We start from the raw sequence: 20,344 nt of genomic DNA on the forward strand, positions 1-20,344 counted from the left end.
GGTACATGACTTCAAAGATGTCTTTGATACAACATAGCATTGCTAAGACTTTGTGTTCAGGGTGACTGGTGAAAGATTTTAATGAATATATGATTTTTTTCTTTTATCATTTTTTGGGTGTAATTATGCTCCCAAATAATTTCTAAAGGTACTTTAAGTACCTTTTAAGTTAGAAGCAAAGCAAGATGGGGAAAATATTCCATGCATGTCATCTTGGCTCAAAATATTGTGCAGAAGCAGTTCTTAATTGTAAGCAGAATAATTGAAACTTTAAAGAGGCGTACAGAATAATGTTGTGATTAACTTGATTTAAACCTGCTTGGTTTAGAACTTTCAGTAATATGAATTCAGTTCTTTACAGATTTTTCCAGAAACATGTTTAATTCACCAGAGGAGCTCACGATAAAAAACATTACTGTTGGTGTTTTTTGGAAGCAGTAATGCTTAATAGCTTAGATTTGTTTAATCTATAGTTACGCGTAAATCTCCTTTAAAACAAGTTCTCATTTTAAATAGTCTCAAACTTTGCTCTTCTCACTTCTCTAGCTTTTCATCCTTTTTTGATTACCAGCCCTCTAGACTTAGGGAGTTTGAATTTCTACCCCAGTAAACAGTAATGAAAAGAAATAAAAGAAGGTAACTGGCATACTTCAGAAAACAACGAAAATTTAAGTTTTCTTTCAACTTATAGCCCTCACAATAGGGTATTTGGGTTCCATATTTAAAGGTAACTACAGAGTTGGAAGGTAAGGGTTGCTTTTCATTTGATGACTACTTAGTATATTTCATCTTCATTCCTTCCTCTGTCTTCAGTGTTCCTGTACAAGTTGCCACATCAGCTAGTTCTTTACATCTCTGTTATTCCTGAGCTGGAGGTCAGGAGGTGCTGAATGTTCTTGATTACTTTTCATTTTCAATGAGTTCTTCTAGGACTTCCATAAGCCACACAGCAGCATGTGTCGAGCATGATGTTTGCTCTGTGAAGACACCTGCAAATGCAGAAGTGCACAGGTTGGACCTTGCAGTTAAAAATGCCTTTGTGGCTCTCGTGTTTGTGCAAGTCTTCAGCTATTTACAGCAGCTAAAGTGAAGCAAACCTTGCTCAGCCACAGGGACATTTGCTGGATATCATGGGAGAAATATGATAATATTATGTGTAGACATCAGAAAAAAGTTGTTGTAGAAGTTTTATATAAAAGTTGTTTTAGCCCAGTGAGTCACTGAGGTACAGGTGTCACTTTGCTGCCTGGAATTTAGTCCTCAGTTCCTGCCTGTGATTGGGAAATATGCATGACTACTGAATGTCTGCAAGCTCTTGATACAGAGTTAATGCAGCTGCATAAAATGATATTTTGCACTGCCAGCTAGCACTCAACAATACCAGCCCACATAGATCAGGGTTTATATCAGCAATAGGTCTCAACAAAGTTTTTAAATTTTAATTTATTTTTTAGTGTAGGTGAACCCTTACTAGCATGAGAGTCTGAAGAAAAGTGTCCTGTAACAGAAATGTTCGGGATTTTCACTGTTAGACAGCGGAGAGGTAGTAACAAATCTGGCTGAAGAGTATTTGTCTTTAAATGTATTCTGTTGCAAATAGTGTGAGAAAGTTTGTTGAGAAGACAGATGTAAGAAGTTTGTCCTGGATTCTTCAAGTGTCTGCAATTACTGCTTCAGATTTTTGTCTGGAACATCACATCTGTAATACACCAATAGTTCTTGCTTAATTAGGGAATATGGAAAACCACTTTATTCTGTTGGTACATGTAAGACATACTGAAAGATACAGGTATTATATAAGTGAGTTCTCTTACCTACCGATTGCCACAGAAATGCATTAAGGAAATTACTCAGTTACAGAATTAAATTCTCATACCTACATGTACAATCTGTATTTTTCTCAGTTTTACACTCCTGAATTGTTTAGGGGCTGCCTATGTGAATAATTGCATCTTCCTGCCATGGGATTGAGGATACTTTGGACTAGCTAATTTAGCTAATTTTTTTTCTTAATCTGAGTAGATTTGAGGTTTCTCAGTAAAAGCCTTTTACTTTGGTAGTTGTATGTTCAAGTGGTATGCTTACATAAGGTGTTGATAATCTGCCTTGGTGAGGTTTGGCTTTGAAAGTATTTGTTTGTTGATCTTTATCTCTCTGTCACCAAAATAATGCAAGCTGTGAAGTATATCTGTCTGAAAATATATGTTTTGTGATTAACAAAAGCATTCTGTTTGGGGATACTTCTTGTTCATTTTTACAAAAAATGTGTTTACCCTTAAATAAAAGGCATAAGAAAGGTAAGGTAAAAAAAAAATGATTTAAAGTAATTATGGTGGAAGTAAGGGTAAAGAGTCAAAATTGAGAAACTGGGATGGCAAGAGAAAAGGAATTAAGGTAAAGAACTAACCTGCTGTGCTTTTGCCAGAAATGCTCTTGAGTCTAAATAAACTCCTTAATTGTCAAACACTATAAACTTAATTAAAAAAACCCATGTTTTAAAAGTAACTTATGTTTTTTATTGATGTATGTGTATATATTTATGGTTTTTTTTCAGACTCTCAGTGTTCAGTCTTCAACAAATGGTCAGTTCATCTCTCCCAGTGATATTCAGTTGAAATGTAATTATTGCAAAAGTTCTTTCTGTTCAAAACCAGAAGTACTGGAATGGGAGGTAAGGGGGGATGTTGGTGTTACTCTTGAATGATGATGTGTTTCAAAGTTTAAACTTAGAAGTTTAATACAGTTTTTCTAGCTGTAAGATACTGAATTTTCTTGTAAAAAGTTCAGTAAAATCTACCTGATTCTGTAGAATATAATTTAATTTCAGTATGGATAAAACCAGAAGTCTTTATTCATAAATAGTTTCTGTGGAATTTAAAAAAATGTATTTTCTCAGATCAGCTGTGAATCCAAAATCTGCTTTCATGTTCAGTTATTGTAGATATGATAGACCATTATTACACTTCCTTATGAACTGAGGGAAGTATCTAAGGAAGATAAGCTGAGATTGAGTGGCATATTATCTGTTCAGTGTTATCATGTGAAGGTATGAGTATTTGTAGCACTGGCATCTTAATTGGGATCTGTAAATTTTTAGCATTAGAAGCCATATTCTAATTATGTTTTTGCACTTCAGTTTACTTTCTAAGTTGTCTTAATGGCAACTGTTACTTGAAGTTGCACTAGTTAGACCTTAAGATTTTATTCATTAACCTTATTCACGATGCTTTGCAACTTTGCATTTAGAACAAAGTGTATCAGTTCTGCAGCAGAGCATGTTCTGATGATTATAAGAAACTGCACTGCATAGTGACATACTGTGAATACTGTCAGGAAGAGAAAACTCTCCATGAAACAGTGAATTTCTCTGGTATCAAAAGACCTTTTTGCAGTGAAGGTATGTATGTATTTGTTTTCTTCCTGTGGTTCTGGTCATTGTTCTACTGCAGTTGACTAATTTGTTTATATATAATGTTAGTATTTAAGGTAACAACTCATTCTGTTGTAACTTGAGGCAAAACAAGAAGTCTCTTCATTACTATTATTGAAGTGGTTGTACCTGTTGTTATTAGTGCATGTACATTTAAATTTATCTGAGCTGTCTCTAGAGCTTTTCACCACTTAGTCCAGGTTAAGGTTAACACTGTGTGCATATATAAATCAAATGCATATGTATGAACATTGCGTATGTACATATGCACAAAAAATTATACATTTTTTTTAAATGTATGCAGTAGTGCATATACAACATTAACTGCACTGATGAACACCAAGCTTCTCTTTGATTAGCATTTTCCAAATTAAGCACAACAGTAGAAGTTCTATGTTGGTTTAGATTGGTTACTTAAGCAATAACTTGAATGATGCCTGTTGCTGTGTGTTGATTACTGGCACTACAATTTGCTTGAGTAATTACTTGAATTTTCAAAGAGAAAGCAAACTAAAAGGGAGCTCTATGGGCCTAGGATTCTTTTAAGTTGCATTAAAGCATGGTGTTGATAGAAACAGCAAAATTGATTTTGACAAAGACCTATCTTTTCCACTTCTGGTGAGCTCTCCTTTGATACTGGTATTTAATCATGATCTTAGAAGTTTACCTACAAGTTTGGATGACCTGTCATTCACAAATATGGTGAATATTATTTTCTTTAGTTCTAACAACACTTCCAATGTTATTTGATAAGACCTGTGGAAGATCTCTGCTTTCAGGCAAATTAAATTGTAGATATGGGAGTTTACTTGAGGAGGATCCTGTTAAGCTGGAGAGGGTTGGAATGCAGAGCTGAAGGTAGTCTTCCTTCCATGCCATTCCCTTACAGCTAAGGACTCTGGAGTCTTTCATTTCTGAAGAATGGAGTGCAGTGTTCTGGACTGCAGATTGATAGCTGGAAAGTGAAAAACAGACAAATTAAGGCCCAGCCTTACAGTTTATCATTGTATTGCTCAGCAGCCTCTAGCTAGAAATTGTTTCTGTGAATGAAACAATTCCACAGAATGCATTCAAACAAGAACAAGATACTTTTCTGGAGATTAAAGTATTTGCTTCTATTACTGTGTAATTTATGACTCCCTAAAAGCCGGGTGGCTGTTGCAATTAAATGAGTTGGATTCATAATGCCAGCTATGCCATTGCTGTTTCTGTGTGACAAGGCTTAAAGTGAGGACTTCTGTTTCCTATTGGATAATCTGAGGAAGAAAAGAAATCAAACCAGTCTCTCCTGTGTAAATATAGATACTAAGTGGGGGGAATCTGTTGCCAGATGTCTTAGTGTGGGTCTTGAGTTTGCAAGTGCTGGACTGCCAGCTTAGGAGCAAATATTATGAGGGTGAATATGCAAAATGTTACCGTAAAGACCAAGTTGATCAGCTTACTGTGATGATCTGAGTAGTAGAGAGAGGATAGTCAAAAGCACCATTAAGTAATTGTAACTTGAATAAGAACAGTGTATACCTGCCAGCTGTAGCTAACGTCTATTTTGTGATTCCTATGAAAAAGAGCTGTATTTGTTCCTGCTGCAAATAAACCAATGACCTGGACAGAAATTCTGAAGGAACCCATGACCGTTTATTTTGTTGGAACACCATCAATTTTCATCAAAGGCTGCAGAAACAGTGTAGTCCAAGAATTAGTAGTGCTTAGATCTGATGTGGGAAGGACAGGGCCAGGACTTTTGGAGGCTAGTAAATAGAAGCTCCATCATCAGACATGGTAGAATTTTTTCCCCCTTTTCCAGGCACCTAAACATCATTGGTTTGTCGTTAATTTCAAAGCCTTATTCCAGATATATGTCCAACTGTGTGTGAAATAACAAAACCAGTACAAGTACCAAATACCTGTTGGATGTGGAGGCTGTCCAGATTTTGATATTGCAGATTGTTCAAGGAACCTCCCCTACACAGATTATTTTTTTGAGCATGCAATTATTCTTCAGCAGAAGACAATGTATCATAGTTTGAGAAGGAATAGCCAGAGATACTCAGTCACAAAAGCTACTGGCATTTTTGGAAGAAATTGAACTCCCAAGGGGAAATGTGGGGAGTTTATAAAAGGCTCCTAGATAACATCAGAAGTTATACATGTGTTAAAATTTCTGCAAGTATACTTACTCATTCATCTTCATGCAGACTGATGGGAAAGCACATACAAGACCAGCCACAAATAGTGGTCGACTGCTTACAGCTGCCCAGCTGAAGTACTGAATGTGTCATTGCTCCCATTCTTCATACCTGAGGGGTTTTTTCACACATGTGTATGCATATCTATTTACTCACAAACCCCAGCACCCACATTAAAGTCTCTTGCGTTAGTATTTTTGTGTGGTTTTATTCCAGGTCTATTTTTTATATGTTTCTTTTGAGACACTTAAAAACATGTGCAGGAAGTAGCTGAAACCCCCATTACAGTAAGGTTACATTAGAACTGACCTAGATTTTGTGCTAAAAATGCTTATTAATTCTTTCATGGAGTATAGGATGCTTTTTCTGTTCTTGTCCAAAAATCAAATGCTATGTGGAGGATGAACAACCTGAATGGAGTAGCTGAAAGAGTTTATTCTGTTCTCCTGGTGCTGAGGCTGTCCTCGTGTTTTGCCACTAGAATGCTGCATTCCAAATGATCTGTATCTAAATTAAATAAGATCTATTTATTATGTATGCTAAAGCAAGAAGTAGCTTGTGGATTTTTATGTATGTGTAGTTGCATGAGTGACAATTGAGGATAGGCTATGTAAGTTTTTAATCCTGAGGAAATCTTCAGGTTAATGGATTTAGGGTACTTTGGGAGTGGGTGCTTTTTTGGTTTTGTTTATATATATTCCTTCTGAGAGTCTGGAGAACAAATCAGTCTTTGGCAATCCAGCAATGAAACTATTCTATGATGAATATCACCATAATTTTATTTTATTTGTAGATTTACTTTATTCATCTTTTCAGTAGAACTAAATGCTATGACTTAAACAACATAGCGTTAATAATTTTATAATGCAAATTGTAATAACATTAATTCATATCTGGTAGTCTTCTTCTAGGAAGGAGAAGGTCATTAAGCTACTGGAGTAACTCAGTTATCTAATGGTTGGGAATTCTTTTCAAATGGATAACGCAGATAAAAGACAGTTGTCATCCTGATAGCCTGCTAATAAATTTCTGGGAATTATGGTTTCTGCAAATGAAACTCAATGCAGACATTGAGTTTTCTCTGAAAAAGTCTCTGATGTTTCATCTTAAGTAGAGATAACCTCTTAAAATACTGTGGAACTGACAAGTGGAAAAATAAATTAAGGAAACTAAGTAATTGTACCTTCCTCTAGAAAAGGTGTATATTCAGTTAAAGCATTGTAGATTTTAGAGTGGGATTTTCCCAACCAGTTCTGCACAGTGGATTGTTTGGTAAAGTATACTATTAAATGAGTAGTTGATTAATTTTTAGATTTATATGAAAATACTACAGGTAATGAGATAGCCTAAACACAGATGTTAAGTTTTATACAGGTTTCACAATCACTTAGGATACTACCTGATACTTATAGCAATTCCTGATGTTATTAGAAACAGCAAAAAATTATTTAAAAACTGATGTGTGATATGAAGTGTTGCAAAAACTTTAGAGTTGCTGCGGTTCCATGGTGGATGGGCTGAGGAGGAGTTGGTGAACTGGCTCTGCCGTGCTGAGCTGCTGTGTCCCCCTGGGTTGAGTTGCCACCAACCCTGCATGAATCTCTTAGCTCCTGATGTTTGGTCTCATGATTTTTAAAGTGAGAGCTACAGAAACTGTTCAAACACAGCTTTTTTAATAGTTTACATTAGCAACTATCTTTTTTAGAGGTACTGATACTGCTTATAAAAATAAAACGTACAGAATTTGGGCTAGCATACAGAAATTTTTGAAGACAGTAAGAAATCACCCTTTTACACGCTTCTGGATTTGTGCTTCATAGAGCTGCTAGGTCCTTTTCTACAGCTCTTGACAGAGGCCTGCCATGTTGAAATAATGAGATCTTGCTATGGTGCCTACTTTGGTTTTGCTGATGACCACTTCTTTTGGCAGTGTCCCTCTTGAGATCAATTCTAACCTGAAATGTCAGTTTACTTGTCACTTTCATTTGAAACTTTATTTGGTACAAAGGTGGGATATCCTAGCAAAAGGGAACAAGTGAAAAGCAGAACATGTCTTAAATACTGCAAAATGCATGATCCCTAAAAATACTTGTTCACAATTGCAGCAGTCATGTTGTTACTGCAGAAAGATATTCCTTTCCTACAAACCGGGTTAGTAGGAAAGTAGAAGTGAATGTTGAAGGTATTTAGGGGTGCCTGGACACTATGAACTCCTTTGACTGCTACGGACAGAAGTTAGAATGGGACATTCCTGGCACCTCTTTGAGCCTTGGCAATTTTCTTTGGGGAACTCTGATGGCACAGAGGGTGTGGTCATGGCCATGGCTGTTCAGGCCATGTAATCTGATTAAATAATCTAATTTTAGATCTTTGAGCCACAGATGCCTATTCCAAACAAATTTTGTTACTGTAAAAGCTAAAATAATACATTTTGCTTATAAAAATGAGTTAAAGGGATAGCATATTTAATTCTGACTGGTCACTTAGGAGGTATTTAACAGGTTCCCTTGCTATAGATGCACCAAGAGAAGGATCTTGGTTATGCTGAAGGAAAGCATTCTTCTGTACCTCCTAGACAAACATGCATGGAAGAGCTGGGCAGTTGCTTCTTGTGGTATTCCACTTGTGAAAGAGTCTCAATGTAGATGTAGTTTCCAGTTGGTGCTTCTTGGATGCATCTCTTCTGAAATTACTTGACAGTTTTAACTTGTTAACCTGGATTTTGAAATTCTCACAGTGTTCTTGTAGTTGAGAAATGGAAAGATAGTACTATGCTCTGAAAGAGATTGTTTATCTTCCTTTCCCTTTTTAGATGGAGAACACTGATGGTGTTCAAGTAATATAATTTAAATTTTCTGTACATGTATTGAGTCTTGAAATTCTTGCTTTTCTTTGTAGAGAGATAATTTGTAACATGGCAAAAATATCAGTTGAAAACCTGTGCATTGTTCAGCACCAGTGGTGAACAATGATTTTCATTTTTCAATGTTAATTCCACTGTTGTGTCTTTTGAAGAGGTTTGAGATAGTTCTTTGAGCAAAGACAGCACTGACAGTTGCAGATAAGGGGTGGTGCCATTTAATGTGCTGAGATTATGAGCACAAGAAGAAGAAAGCTTATAAAGATCTTTCTTATTAACGTGGAAGAATTATCAACCTGAAAAGATTTAAGAATAAGCAAAACATGAGTAACTGGATTGGAGTAGGAGGGAGGAGAATGGAAGCAAATAGTACCTAATATCAGGAAACAGTAGGATAAACTGAGGGCGTATGAAAGTTGGATTGAATAATAATAATAAAAGATTCTTAAGGTGAAGACAAGGAGGGGAGTGGTATACACAACTTCTCTTTACACAGAAGAGGGTAAGGTCTGCTTTAACAGTAATCCAAGCAGGACCCATAATTTGGATACATTGCATCTGTTTTCCTAAAAATAATAATGTTTATTATGAATCCAGAGACAGCAGGTGATAGCAGTGTGGTATGGAAGAGGTTTTGCATGCACATCAGGACAGAGGGAGAACAGAGCAGAAAGGTCTGGATGGAGCATAGCTCCAGAAAGCTTCCAAGACGTAGCTTGGGATCCTGCAGGCCTGTTGTTACTCTTCTCTAGAACAGGTAATAGTTGAAGTTATTACAACATGAGAGAGCAGCACGTCTTGCATGTTACTTGAAGGACAAATATAGCTAAGTAAGGACAGCCTTTCAGAGGTTAAAAACCAATTCTTTTAGGATTGAACAACTACTTTCTATATAAGATATGAGGCCCTGTGGTAAAAAAGGACTGGTGTTGAGGACTCAGGATTATTTCTGCTTCATCATGCCTTTTTACACAGCTACTTGGTGTAGAAATGTACTGAACTTCTGTAATTGAGGTGGGTGCTGCTGGTAGAATAAGACCATGTTCTTAGTAGCTTACTTGCACTGAGTCTGCAGTCAGTCAAGTGAAGCAGGTTTTCTGCTGTGGGCAACTCTGCAGGGCTGAACCTGGCAATTCTTGGATCTGTAAAGAAAAAGGAATCCCTCTTGGAACTTTCCTGAGGTAAAGTTTTGAGGAACTGCCTGGATGTTGTCTTTTCAGTCATCTTCTCTTGTATGCATTCAGATAGTTTTCTTTACTGTTTAGGTGGGGAGCCAAAATTCAGAGCTCTTAAGAGATAGGTTTTGTGTTGGGCTTTGCTTGGAAGCCAGAATACTAATAGTGTAGTGAAGGATATGTTTTCAGATACTCACCTACTTGGTTTTTGTTTGCTTCAGATTTTGAGTTGAAGATATTTCTGCAAATGGTCCTTAGTGGTCTTTCTGAGACAGCCAGCTGGTGGGATGGTGTTAGAACTTTATTAAAGACCATAATTAATGACTGGTGTAGCTTGAGCCAAGTAACCTGTGCTTATAATTTCTTTCCAAGTAAGAGCTGTTTTCTCTCAGAGGCACTTTAAAGCAGTAGAGGTTTCCGTCTAATCACATTGTAATTTGTGGGTCTGATGTTGTATTGGAAATCTTGAGGAACTTAGATTTTTCTGAGATTTTTTTTTGTTCAAAATGTTGAAACTGTCAGCTGTCTGTTTTAGGCACTGTTTATACTAATGAACCCCAAATCCCCAGGGGAGTTAAGCTTTGTAAAGATTCTGCTTTAGCAGTCTTCAGGGTTGTAAAAATCTGCTGTCACTATCTAAAGTTCTATAAAAAATGGTTTTTTATCTTCTGTAGAGACCTCCTTCAGCAAGAAGGGATCTATAAAAACCCCAATGTGTTCCAGGCACTTAGGTCTTAAGGGCTGGAATTTTTGACTTTTTGTTTCCCCTTACTTAATATTCACTGGTCGTTATTTTTATGAGTCACAGAGATGTGGGAGATGTTTGACTGCAGAGTTTTTACATGATAGTTTTTTTTTTAAGAAAACAGCAACATCATCTTCTACTTTATTTTCTGTAGTTCAGCAGCCAAGAAGAATTTCAATTTTGTCCATTCCTTTTTGTAAACTTTTTAGCCAGGTGGACATAGGTTGCCTGGATGGTAGTAGAGGAGTACTACTACTCTCTAGTTTTGAAAGGGTTATGCAGCATTGGGTGGCTTTTCTAAGAGATAGCTGAAGAGGGGGTTACATTGTGGTGCTAAAACATGTCAAGAATTTTTAAAAAGTGGAAAGAATATGATGCTCCATGCAATAATGAGAGAGGCAGCCAGAAGGAAAAAACACTGTTGAGAAATTTTGCTTTTAATTGGTATTTTTGACCAATAGCTTGCACACACTGTTACCTTTAGGATTGTTATTTCCTTCAAAGCAATATATTTAAAGTCCAAATCAGTTGCACTGTAAGGATGGTTGCTGGATATGGCACTTTCCACCTGTGCAAGTAATTTTCTTTATTCTGTTGTTAAAGAACTTAAAAAGGCCCAAAACAAAAAAACAAAAACAAAACAAAAAAAAAGCCACCCCAAAAGAACACTTTAAACCTACAGTGTCTTATTTGTACAACATTCTATAAATGTCTTGTTTTGACATTACTAGCATATTTAATTTGTTAGCGAAGCTTATTGCATTGCAAGATCAAGTTCCTCAATAACCTTTTGTTTTTGGAAGATTCAGTCTGCTGCATCTTCCATTTACATTCTTGTGCTTTTAGTGATTTAAAAATAGTATCTCAGTTCCATACATATGAATTCTGTCCTAATAAACAAGAGCAGTAGTCACATAATTGAAATTACTGAATACATTATAGTATTTTTATATTCTGTATGGCAGAGGAAGCACAGCATGTATGTTACATACTGAGTTTCATAACTTAGCAGAAGTATAGAAGTTTGCATCTGTTAGATAATATCTATGCCCTAGCAGAGTGGACGCTTGGAAGACTTGATTTCTGGTCTTTGGTGGTACTATGGTATTTGGTAGATCATAAAAACAGGTGCAGTACCTTAGATTAAAGGTCTTTGTAAATATTATCTTGTCCCTCCAATGTTTGATATAGACAGTTACTTCATCTCATTCTGTTCTCTCCCATGAAATTAGGACAATTACAGAGGTATAGAGTATATGATTTAGGCTTCAGCTGAATAGGCACGGGACTTGAGGTAATTTAAATACAATGCATTCTGAATATAGCCTATATAATAGCTACAATATTCATCTTTTAATGCATTTAATATATTAGAATGTCTTTTCTTGTTTGCTTGAGGGAAGATCAGATTACAGAAGAATATAGCTGTCATTATGGCAGCCTTGAAATTATGACTGCATAGTAAATGAAAACAAAACCAAAAAACCCTCACCCCGAAACAAAAAACAAAACAAACAAACAAAAAAACCAAACCCACAAACACAACCCACCAAGAACCAAACCAACACAAAATAACCAACCGAAACAACCAACATCTCCACCCCACCTCAATGTGAAAAAAAAAATTAAAATATTAATTGCATACTAACTGTTCATAAATTTCATGTGTAATTTTCTGTCATTGCATAATTCTCGCTACTGACCATTGCTTGCTTTACAGTTACATTTTTTAAGAAATTCCCTCAGTTCTTAGGTCATCTTGTACATATTAGTGTTCTTAAATATGAATAAATAATCTTAAGTGGTTTTTTTAATAATATAAATAAAGGTAGTAATAAAATTAAGTTTATCCATGAAGATGGGGATTTCTGTAGTAGATAGTGTTGTTTGGATCTCTAGCATTTTTGATGTGTAACTGAGCAATGTAACTTTAAGTCAATGCTTTTGTATGGGTCTATATTAAAATAAAATTATGTATTTTTTTTTCCTGACTGTTTATTCAGGAATTTGATAAACAAAGATTCAGCATAGGGTTTTGAAAAAGATGCAGGCATCACAGGACACGATAGAGCTGTGTAGGGAAGATGCTTGGGTAAAAATGTCTTGAAATTATAGCTTTACTGTGCAACCTGAATTTGTCTGAAGCCCCAGTTTTTAGCTGGTTTTGTATCATTTAATTTTCAATATTTAACTCTTAACTGTGATATCTCTTTGTAAAAATTACTTTGTTCCTAATGTTTAAAATCTGTTTCCAGGCTGCAAGCTGCTATATAAACAAGACTTTGCAAGACGGTTAGGACTGAGATGTGTTACTTGTAATTACTGCTCACAGCTGTGCAAAAAGGGAGCAACTAAGGAACTTGATGGTGTAGTGAGAGATTTCTGCAGTGAAGAGTGCTGTAAAAAATTTCAGGACTGGTACTACAAGGCAAGTAACTCAGAATTTTTGACGAGAGCTCCACAGTTAAAAAAACCAAAAACGCACATGTGAGGATATCTCAAGGACTGTGCAGCAAATATGGCTTACTTCAGCAAAGCATTTGCTATAGAATATGCAAATGTATTAATTTCATAATTTGAGTTTTTGTAGAACTTAGAGCAGCATTTCTATCTTCTGAGTTTATTAATTCGTTTGGCAAAGAAGTTTTGAGTTACAGAAAAACAAAAAATTATTATATATATCTGTTACTTTACAATTCCAATTTTTTCACAGTTAATACTACATTTTTCTTGTCAAAACTTCTTAAATGTGTATTCAGAATGTTGAAAATGCTGTTAAGTAGCAGCTGGATACCTTGAGTTCACTGACATTAGCAGAGTTTTTCTTGTTCCTGTGTTTGCCTCCTTTTTTGCCTTTTCCCTTCTCCCACAGTTTGAGCTGCAGAGGCTTTGATTGTTCAGTATTTCCCAGTGGAAAGGATGCCAAAGGAAAAAGCAAGACCAAATGGATTTCTAATAAAAGTTTAAGTCAAACAGATGGCATCTATTTCTAAGTATCTGGAAGCTTAACTGCCTTGTGAAGCACAACCAGCACAGACTTCACAATAAGAGATTTTTTTGTTTACATTTTTTGAAAGGAAAAGATGAAATTGGACTGAGCTTAACCTGCGATTAGTGCCATGGATAAAATATTTGATCTCTGGTGTGAACTCCCTGGAAAGCTACACTGATAATTTCAAACCAACAGCTACACTGTGGATGCAGTTGCAAAAAAGACAGTACAAAATTCATCACCGTACCAAAACTGCACACATCCTGGAAGGCAGTAAAAAACTTGAAATGTTAGAGGGCTAGATACAAGTCCTGTAATTCAAGACGATCTACCTACTGTAAAAGAACTGAATGTGAAGACATATCTGATATTTTGGAATGTCTGATTCCAGAAATGTTACAGCCAAACATTGTAAATTCTTTGAGCAATGTATGTAGGGGTCCTCTTAGTCATTCCTAAAAGAAAACTACTGAAGACCACAATGTGTTTCTTTTGTCTCATTTGAAAATAGGTTGACAAGCTTGGCTGCAAAGTTCTTAACTGAAATATTAACTTCATACAATAATATTTAATCTGTCTATATGCCTTAAAACTCGGGCCACGGGATGAAATTTGTCCCTGTGAAAAAAGTGCCTTCTGATAGAAAACTTAAATCTTTGCTGTGCTTTAGGAATCTTTTGGTGATTCAGCAAAGCATATAGCCTGGAGGTGTGCATACCAAAGTACTTTCATGTACCTTAGCTTCTGTGGAAGCTTGTTCTGTGATTCAGCTTTGAGAACCACTTGAAAACTCAGACTTCAGATTATCCTGATTCATGGGATGAGGTAGTAACAGGCCCATGAAGTCTGCTTAAATGCTGTTGGTATTGTGTTACAGGAATGTGAGACATGATGTTATAAAAAGGCAGTTTAAGCAGATTGGCTGGTAATTAGTGACTTTTGATACTTTTGATCATGTTGAAGTGTTACATATTTCTACTTTTTGAATCTTACACTTGCTAGTGAAACTAGGGTTCTGTTATGAAGAACCGTTGATGGTAATTTTTTTCAAGTGCTTCTTAAAGCCTTAATACAATTGAGTTTTAGTTTAAAAAGCTTGAGATTTATTACATGGGAAAGACATACAATAGGTTTTGGGGAAATTGTGTCTGTTGCTAAAATCCTCTTTTTTATTTCTTTACGTCCTTTCTGGTAACTTCTCCCACTTTATGGAAGTCACTCCAGATACCTTAGATTTGGTAGTACATTGTTAGCTCGTATTCTGACCTAGCCAAAATCGACAATGATCAAAACATAGGAAGGCAGAATAGATAAGGACCATTCTCTGAATTTGTACTTCATTAGCTGTTTTGTCTGTTAGCTTCTTAAAAGAATAGTTACATATGTATGAGCTTTGTCTCATTTATGCGATGTTCAGTGTTATTTTTGGAGTTTCAGTGAATGTATACATGAAGAGAAATAAGTAGTAATAACCTAGTAATGTTTTAACACCATCATTGTGTTCATTAAACAAGTGTTTGTCTCCATCTTCTTTGTCTACTTTTTTTTATGGACACATCTTTCTCATGTAGTATTACCTGGAAAACATTGTAACCTTTTAAAATAATCAGCTGTTGTGGGAGCACTTCCCTGAATGCCAAAATTCTCCTCTTAGGAAGCCAAAAGAAGTTAGCACTGATAGAAGCACAACAACTTATCTAGAAGTATTAATAGTTCCTTAGACTTACCTAGATAAGAGTCCTTTAAACCTAGTATGAGGTAGTGAAATATAAAAGAATAGTTTTAGTCCTGATCATCTGTTGGGCAACAGCTACAGGTACCAGTTGGTGCCAAGTTCTGAGGAAATTTCTGCTCTATGGGTTCTGTGCACCTCTGAGACAAGAGGCTAAATTTTCAGTGTCTTGAGGTTAACTCTGTAAGTTTTTAGAGCTCCTCCTGTAAACTTGCTTGCAAATGGTTTGGATATTAATCCAGGAAATGCCTGGAAATGTCAATATAAATCATTTAGTAGCCTGATGTTTGATGACAGTTTCAATCATTTGGTGTTATATTAGAGAATTGAAATTACCTTGAAAGAGAGCGTAGAGGTCTGAGAACAGCACGGAAATATGTTTCTTTTAGTACACCTGAGGAACGTGGATGACAGTACTACAGCTGAAGTGCACACAGGTCATGCGAGGCTACAGTGGAGAATTGATTAGACTCAGCATGTGCAGTGATGACTCTGTATTCAGTGAGGGTCAGGTGTCTGCAGCAAAGAGTAAGTAGGAGGTAGGGAACTACAGTCCAAGGGGAAGAAGAAATATTGTGGCTAGTGAGCTCAGCAATGATTGTCAGCAGTGGTAAAATTTGAAAGTGGAGCCAGCATTAATCAAAGTGGTAAAGACAGCAAGACAACCTTGTGGAATTTTCTCTTGTCCGAATTCAGCCATTCTCTAGTTAGACATCTCAAACTCCAGTAAGTACTCTTTCAGAACAGTTGATCTGCTTTCTCTTATAATCACTCGCTCTCTGGGGACATCTTTTGCTTTCTATTTACTGCAATTGAAGCTGGAATAGACAGCTAAGATTAGGTCAAGTTAATAAAAGTCCAGACTGTTGGAGAATTGTAGGAACAGGTGATAGAGGGATTAAAAATATGAATAAGTGTCCCACATATGAAAATTTTATTCTTTAACCCAAATTTGGGGCAAACATTAGTGATATATACTTAACACCATGCCCATTTGAACACATTGAAATAATGGGGAAAGAAATGTAGCAAAAAGCAGTTGTGAGTGGCAAAGGACTTGTGCAGTGCAAGCACAGCAAGCAGAGATGGGTTTTTTGGAACACAGATAAGCAGATTCTAAACAGCAGTTTTGGAGATTCAGTTAACATTTAGTGCCAGTATCCCAGGTTAAAACAAATGAAAATGGGGAAGAAAGGATCGTAAAATGTCAAAAAAAACATTAATTTGTTTTCACTTTCAATAAAATTTGATGGTCAGGGAAGTGGGTGAGCAGGCAGTTAGCAGGAAACTTCAGTTCATGGGACGGTGTATAACATTGACTGCAAGCAGAATTATGGAAATAGTAGAATTAAAGTATAGCAAATGTAGAGATAGGAAGTGAAGTGTCACTATAAAAGAATCCCAGGTTTCCTGAGGAATGGTAACTTCCATGCAGAAACAATTTTTTTTGTTGTTTTTTACCTAAATAATTTAGCAGAATCTCAGGAGAGACAACAATATAGTTGCTCTAAAGCCTAAATGAAAAAGCAAACCGGGAGAGGCTTAAGAATGCAGGAATGAGAGAATCACAGAATAGTTGGATCAGAAGGGACCTTTAAAAGGCTGCCTAATCCCAAGACCTCTGCAATGGGCTGGGACTTCTTCAATGAGATGAGGTTGATGGATGTCCCACCCAACCTGACCTTAAAAAACCTTATCTATAACCTCTCAGGGCAACGTATTCCAGTGTTTCACCCTCATTCTAAAAAAATTATTTCTTCTATCTAATCAAAGTTGACCTTTCTTTTATCTAATCTAAGTTGATCCTCCTATTTAAAACCGTTTCTCCTTGTCCTATCACAACAGGCCCTGCTGTAGGAAGGCTGTAGTTGCTGGATTTGACAAGATTTGACTCCTTTTTCTTTCTTTGAAGGAGAGAAAAATGAGCAGAAAGTGGTGCTTTGATAGTCAAGCAGCGTGCAGCAGGTCAGAATAGATGGGCTTTTCTGTACGTAAGTCAGCTGTCATTCTTAATCAGTGTTAGGTGGGTTTGAGATTTAAATTTAGAGTGAATTACACTTCTTTTTTCTCTCCCTACTGGTATTTCAGTCTTTTGGTGGCTTTGGAAGTTGCATTTGCCTTAAAGGTGTGAATTCACAGCTTTCCTGAACTGATTAAATCTACACTATTTTGGCAACACTCTACATTTTATCTTGTTCCCCACTCCCTTCTAAGAATACAACTTACTTGTTCTTTTGTCCCACTGAGGTGATCTGCTAAAGGAGCTGTGGATCAGCATCAGTGGAAAGTCCAATTGACAAATATAACATAAATTGAGGGAGGATGGGGGTAATGCAGTACAGTAAGGTCTCTGACCTTGTGTGCCCTACGCGTGCATAAGCACTGCTGCTGCTACCTGCCCAGGGAAGAGGGAAAAGAAATGCCTGTTCTTCCAGGGCCACCTGCTGCTCAGTGTGAGGTGATCTTGAAGCAGCAGCTTTAATTGCTCCCAATTTAAAGCTGGTTATACTGTTAGAAACAAGTCTTTGTATCATCTTTAAATACTTGAAAATTACAACAGAGAGCTTAAGTTCTTACACAAGGCCAGAGAACGGTGCCAAACTGTTCAAATACAGGGAAGAAACTAAACATTTTTCTATTTTTAAAATTTGAACTAATTGGCCTGTTTATAGTTTTTTTTGAGTCACAAAAACTACAGTTGGACTTCATTTTGTTTTGTTTTGTTTTGTTTTAAGCCATCAGAGCCTTGTGCATAACTGCAATGTTGTGTTTGGTTTTATGTATTAATGTTTTATGTTGCATATATTATAACTTCCCTCTTCCTCTCCTGGCTATATTATTAGGTTGACTTACTTTGGATTCCTGAGCATCTTCAAAGTTTTTCATTCTTAAGATCTGCTTTAAGATGGAGATTGCTAACAATATTAAGGCGAGCTGTAGTGCAAACAATTATTTGCTTACCTGAAGATGTGAAATTGAGGCTGCCACTATTCAGATAATTTATAGCATGGCAGATAAAATGTAGTAGAATGTATTCTGGAGAAAAACGTTGTCTGTCTTAGTGATGCCTCATGAAAATAACATGAGGTTATTTTCAGGTTCATGAAAGATATATTATTTAAATGTTTGAGTTTCCAAGTTACATGCAAACTAAATTCTGGGGGAGTTCTCTTTTTTGGAGAGACATTGTTTATAAATCATAGAGGAATTTGGATGAACTAAAGAATTGGAATCTAAAACTGTTGCCAAACTACTAAAATAATGGAAATACTAAAAAATGCAGATTTAATACCTAGAGAAGTGATTCTTTTGGTGACTTTTAAAAACTTTTTAAATCTTTTGATTCTTTTTTAAAACAAAAAAACCTGCCAGAGTTTAGAGTGAGAAAAAATGATTTGTATTGTCCTCAGTTCAGTAATATTATTAAAAAGTCTGTCACTTTCTGCTGTTATTTTACGGAATGCTTCAATGAAATTAGTTTGAGTTGATGCACAAAATTCTTTTTTTTTGAGGACTTTAGAAGTCCAGGAGTGAGCAGGTTTTTGTTTTTGTTTTTTACATAGTGACAAATTAATTAAACAAAGCAGATTTATTCTGGTTGCTAACCCTCAGCAAACAATTGAAAAAGAAGGTAGCTTAACAATTGTACATGAACGAGACTTAACTGTATAGCGGTACTGAATCTTCAGTGCTCTTAAAAGTGTAGCCTTTTAAAATTTAGAGATAACTTTTTTTTCCCAAGGCCTGCTTAAAAATGTGCCAATCTTCCTTTGCATTCAGGCTGTGCGGTGTGACTGTTGTAAGTCTCAAGGAGCCCTGAAAGAGAAGGTGCAGTGGCGCGGCGAGATGAAGCATTTCTGCGACCAGCACTGTTTGCTCCGCTTCTACTGTCAACAGAACGAGCCCAACCTGGCCACCCAGAAAGGACCCGAGAACCTGCACTATGGTAGGTGCTGCTTCAGGGCTGGGAAGTGTCAAGCCAGATGCTTCCTTTAAACGAAACATTGAAAGCTGCATGAATTATTTATTTGTTGTAACAAACCGCATTAGAGATGATCCGTTTCTGTGTTATCATCAGAGGCAGCATTGAGCTATTCTGGGTTAAGTGTAATTTTAGTGCTGTATCATCATGGGAACAGAAAATGTTTTCCTCTCTCGTTGTGCTCCAGTTTGTCATTACTTGCTCTGTGGAAACACTTCTCAAAATGCCTTTTGGTCACAGAGAACAGATGCCCTAGGAATGAAAACAAAATACGTTTTATAGAATTAAAGGAAATAAATAAAATGGAAATGAGAATACAATGAAAATATCTAGATAAGGGGAATACGTTGCGCTTTGTTTCCCTTTCTGTTGGCAGTAGGTACTGTGTAAACTTGCTGTTGGGCACTGAATACATGTTTGTGGTTTAAATGTCAGGCAAAGTTCAAATAAACCAGCTTTTAAATTAATGCCAGTATGGTAACTCAGCTTATTTGAATAACCATTTTCATACTTGAGTGTTTTGGTATTTATTTTTTCTGAAGGAGGCTGTATTCACATCTGGCTAAAGTATTGATTAATCATTTGCCTTTGTGTAAGGCTCAATACTGGAGTATTAAAGGAGATCAGTAGGGAGATGTCCGTGAAGGAAAAGTCTTGTGTGCAGTTCTCACTTTCAGTATGGTACTAATGAGATCTCTTGATGTAATGTTTGTGTTATCTTGAATTGCTTACTGAAGTTTGCTTTGATTTTGGAAAAGAGGAAAAAAATTCTAAAAGTGTTTCCTTGTACTTTTAGATCAGGGCTGTCAAACCCCCCGGACAAAAATAACAGTAAGTACATATATTTAACACACTCACGTATCTATCGCTCTCGCTCTCTCTCTGAAACATAATTAGATGTACTTAAAATGTGAGATCCCAGTGAATTAGAGGGATGCTATTAAAAACCAAAAATTAGTGTCTTTGAATGATTTGAAGCTAAATTTATGAAGCTTTTTAGTCTCTTTCAAATCTGTAGGTGAAATAAAAATTTCAAATATTCATACTTTTTTTTTCAGTGTCTTCTGGGAAACTAAATCATCAACCATGTGTTTTACATCTATAGTGCATCTAAATATTGCTTAAAATGTTAATCAACAAGCCATGTGTCTTATTCACGTGTTTAGACTGATTAGATGTATTGAGTATAAAAAGGGAAGAGAATTTCACTGTTGGGATATTAAGGTGGTAGCTCAGCTTTAA

The 20,344-nt window shown here is 36.1% G+C and overlaps 1 protein-coding gene across 3 annotated transcripts in view; it reads left to right on the forward strand.

Moving 5' to 3' along the window:
* Positions 1-20,344, forward strand: part of ZMYM2 (zinc finger MYM-type containing 2) — a 68,759-nt gene that overhangs the window by 29,180 nt on the left and 19,235 nt on the right. For all 3 annotated transcript variants that reach the window (XM_066313034.1, XM_066313033.1, XM_066313036.1), the window contains 5 exons: positions 2,555-2,671; positions 3,247-3,397; positions 12,652-12,824; positions 18,901-19,066; positions 19,899-19,933. In XM_066313034.1, the coding sequence (XP_066169131.1) occupies positions 2,555-2,671; positions 3,247-3,397; positions 12,652-12,824; positions 18,901-19,066; positions 19,899-19,933 (642 nt within the window). The remainder of the gene's footprint in view (positions 1-2,554; positions 2,672-3,246; positions 3,398-12,651; positions 12,825-18,900; positions 19,067-19,898; positions 19,934-20,344) is intronic.

This window comes from Sylvia atricapilla, chromosome 2 (assembly GCF_009819655.1).
Source record: "Sylvia atricapilla isolate bSylAtr1 chromosome 2, bSylAtr1.pri, whole genome shotgun sequence".
In the NCBI taxonomy this organism is placed as follows: domain Eukaryota; kingdom Metazoa; phylum Chordata; class Aves; order Passeriformes; family Sylviidae; genus Sylvia; species Sylvia atricapilla.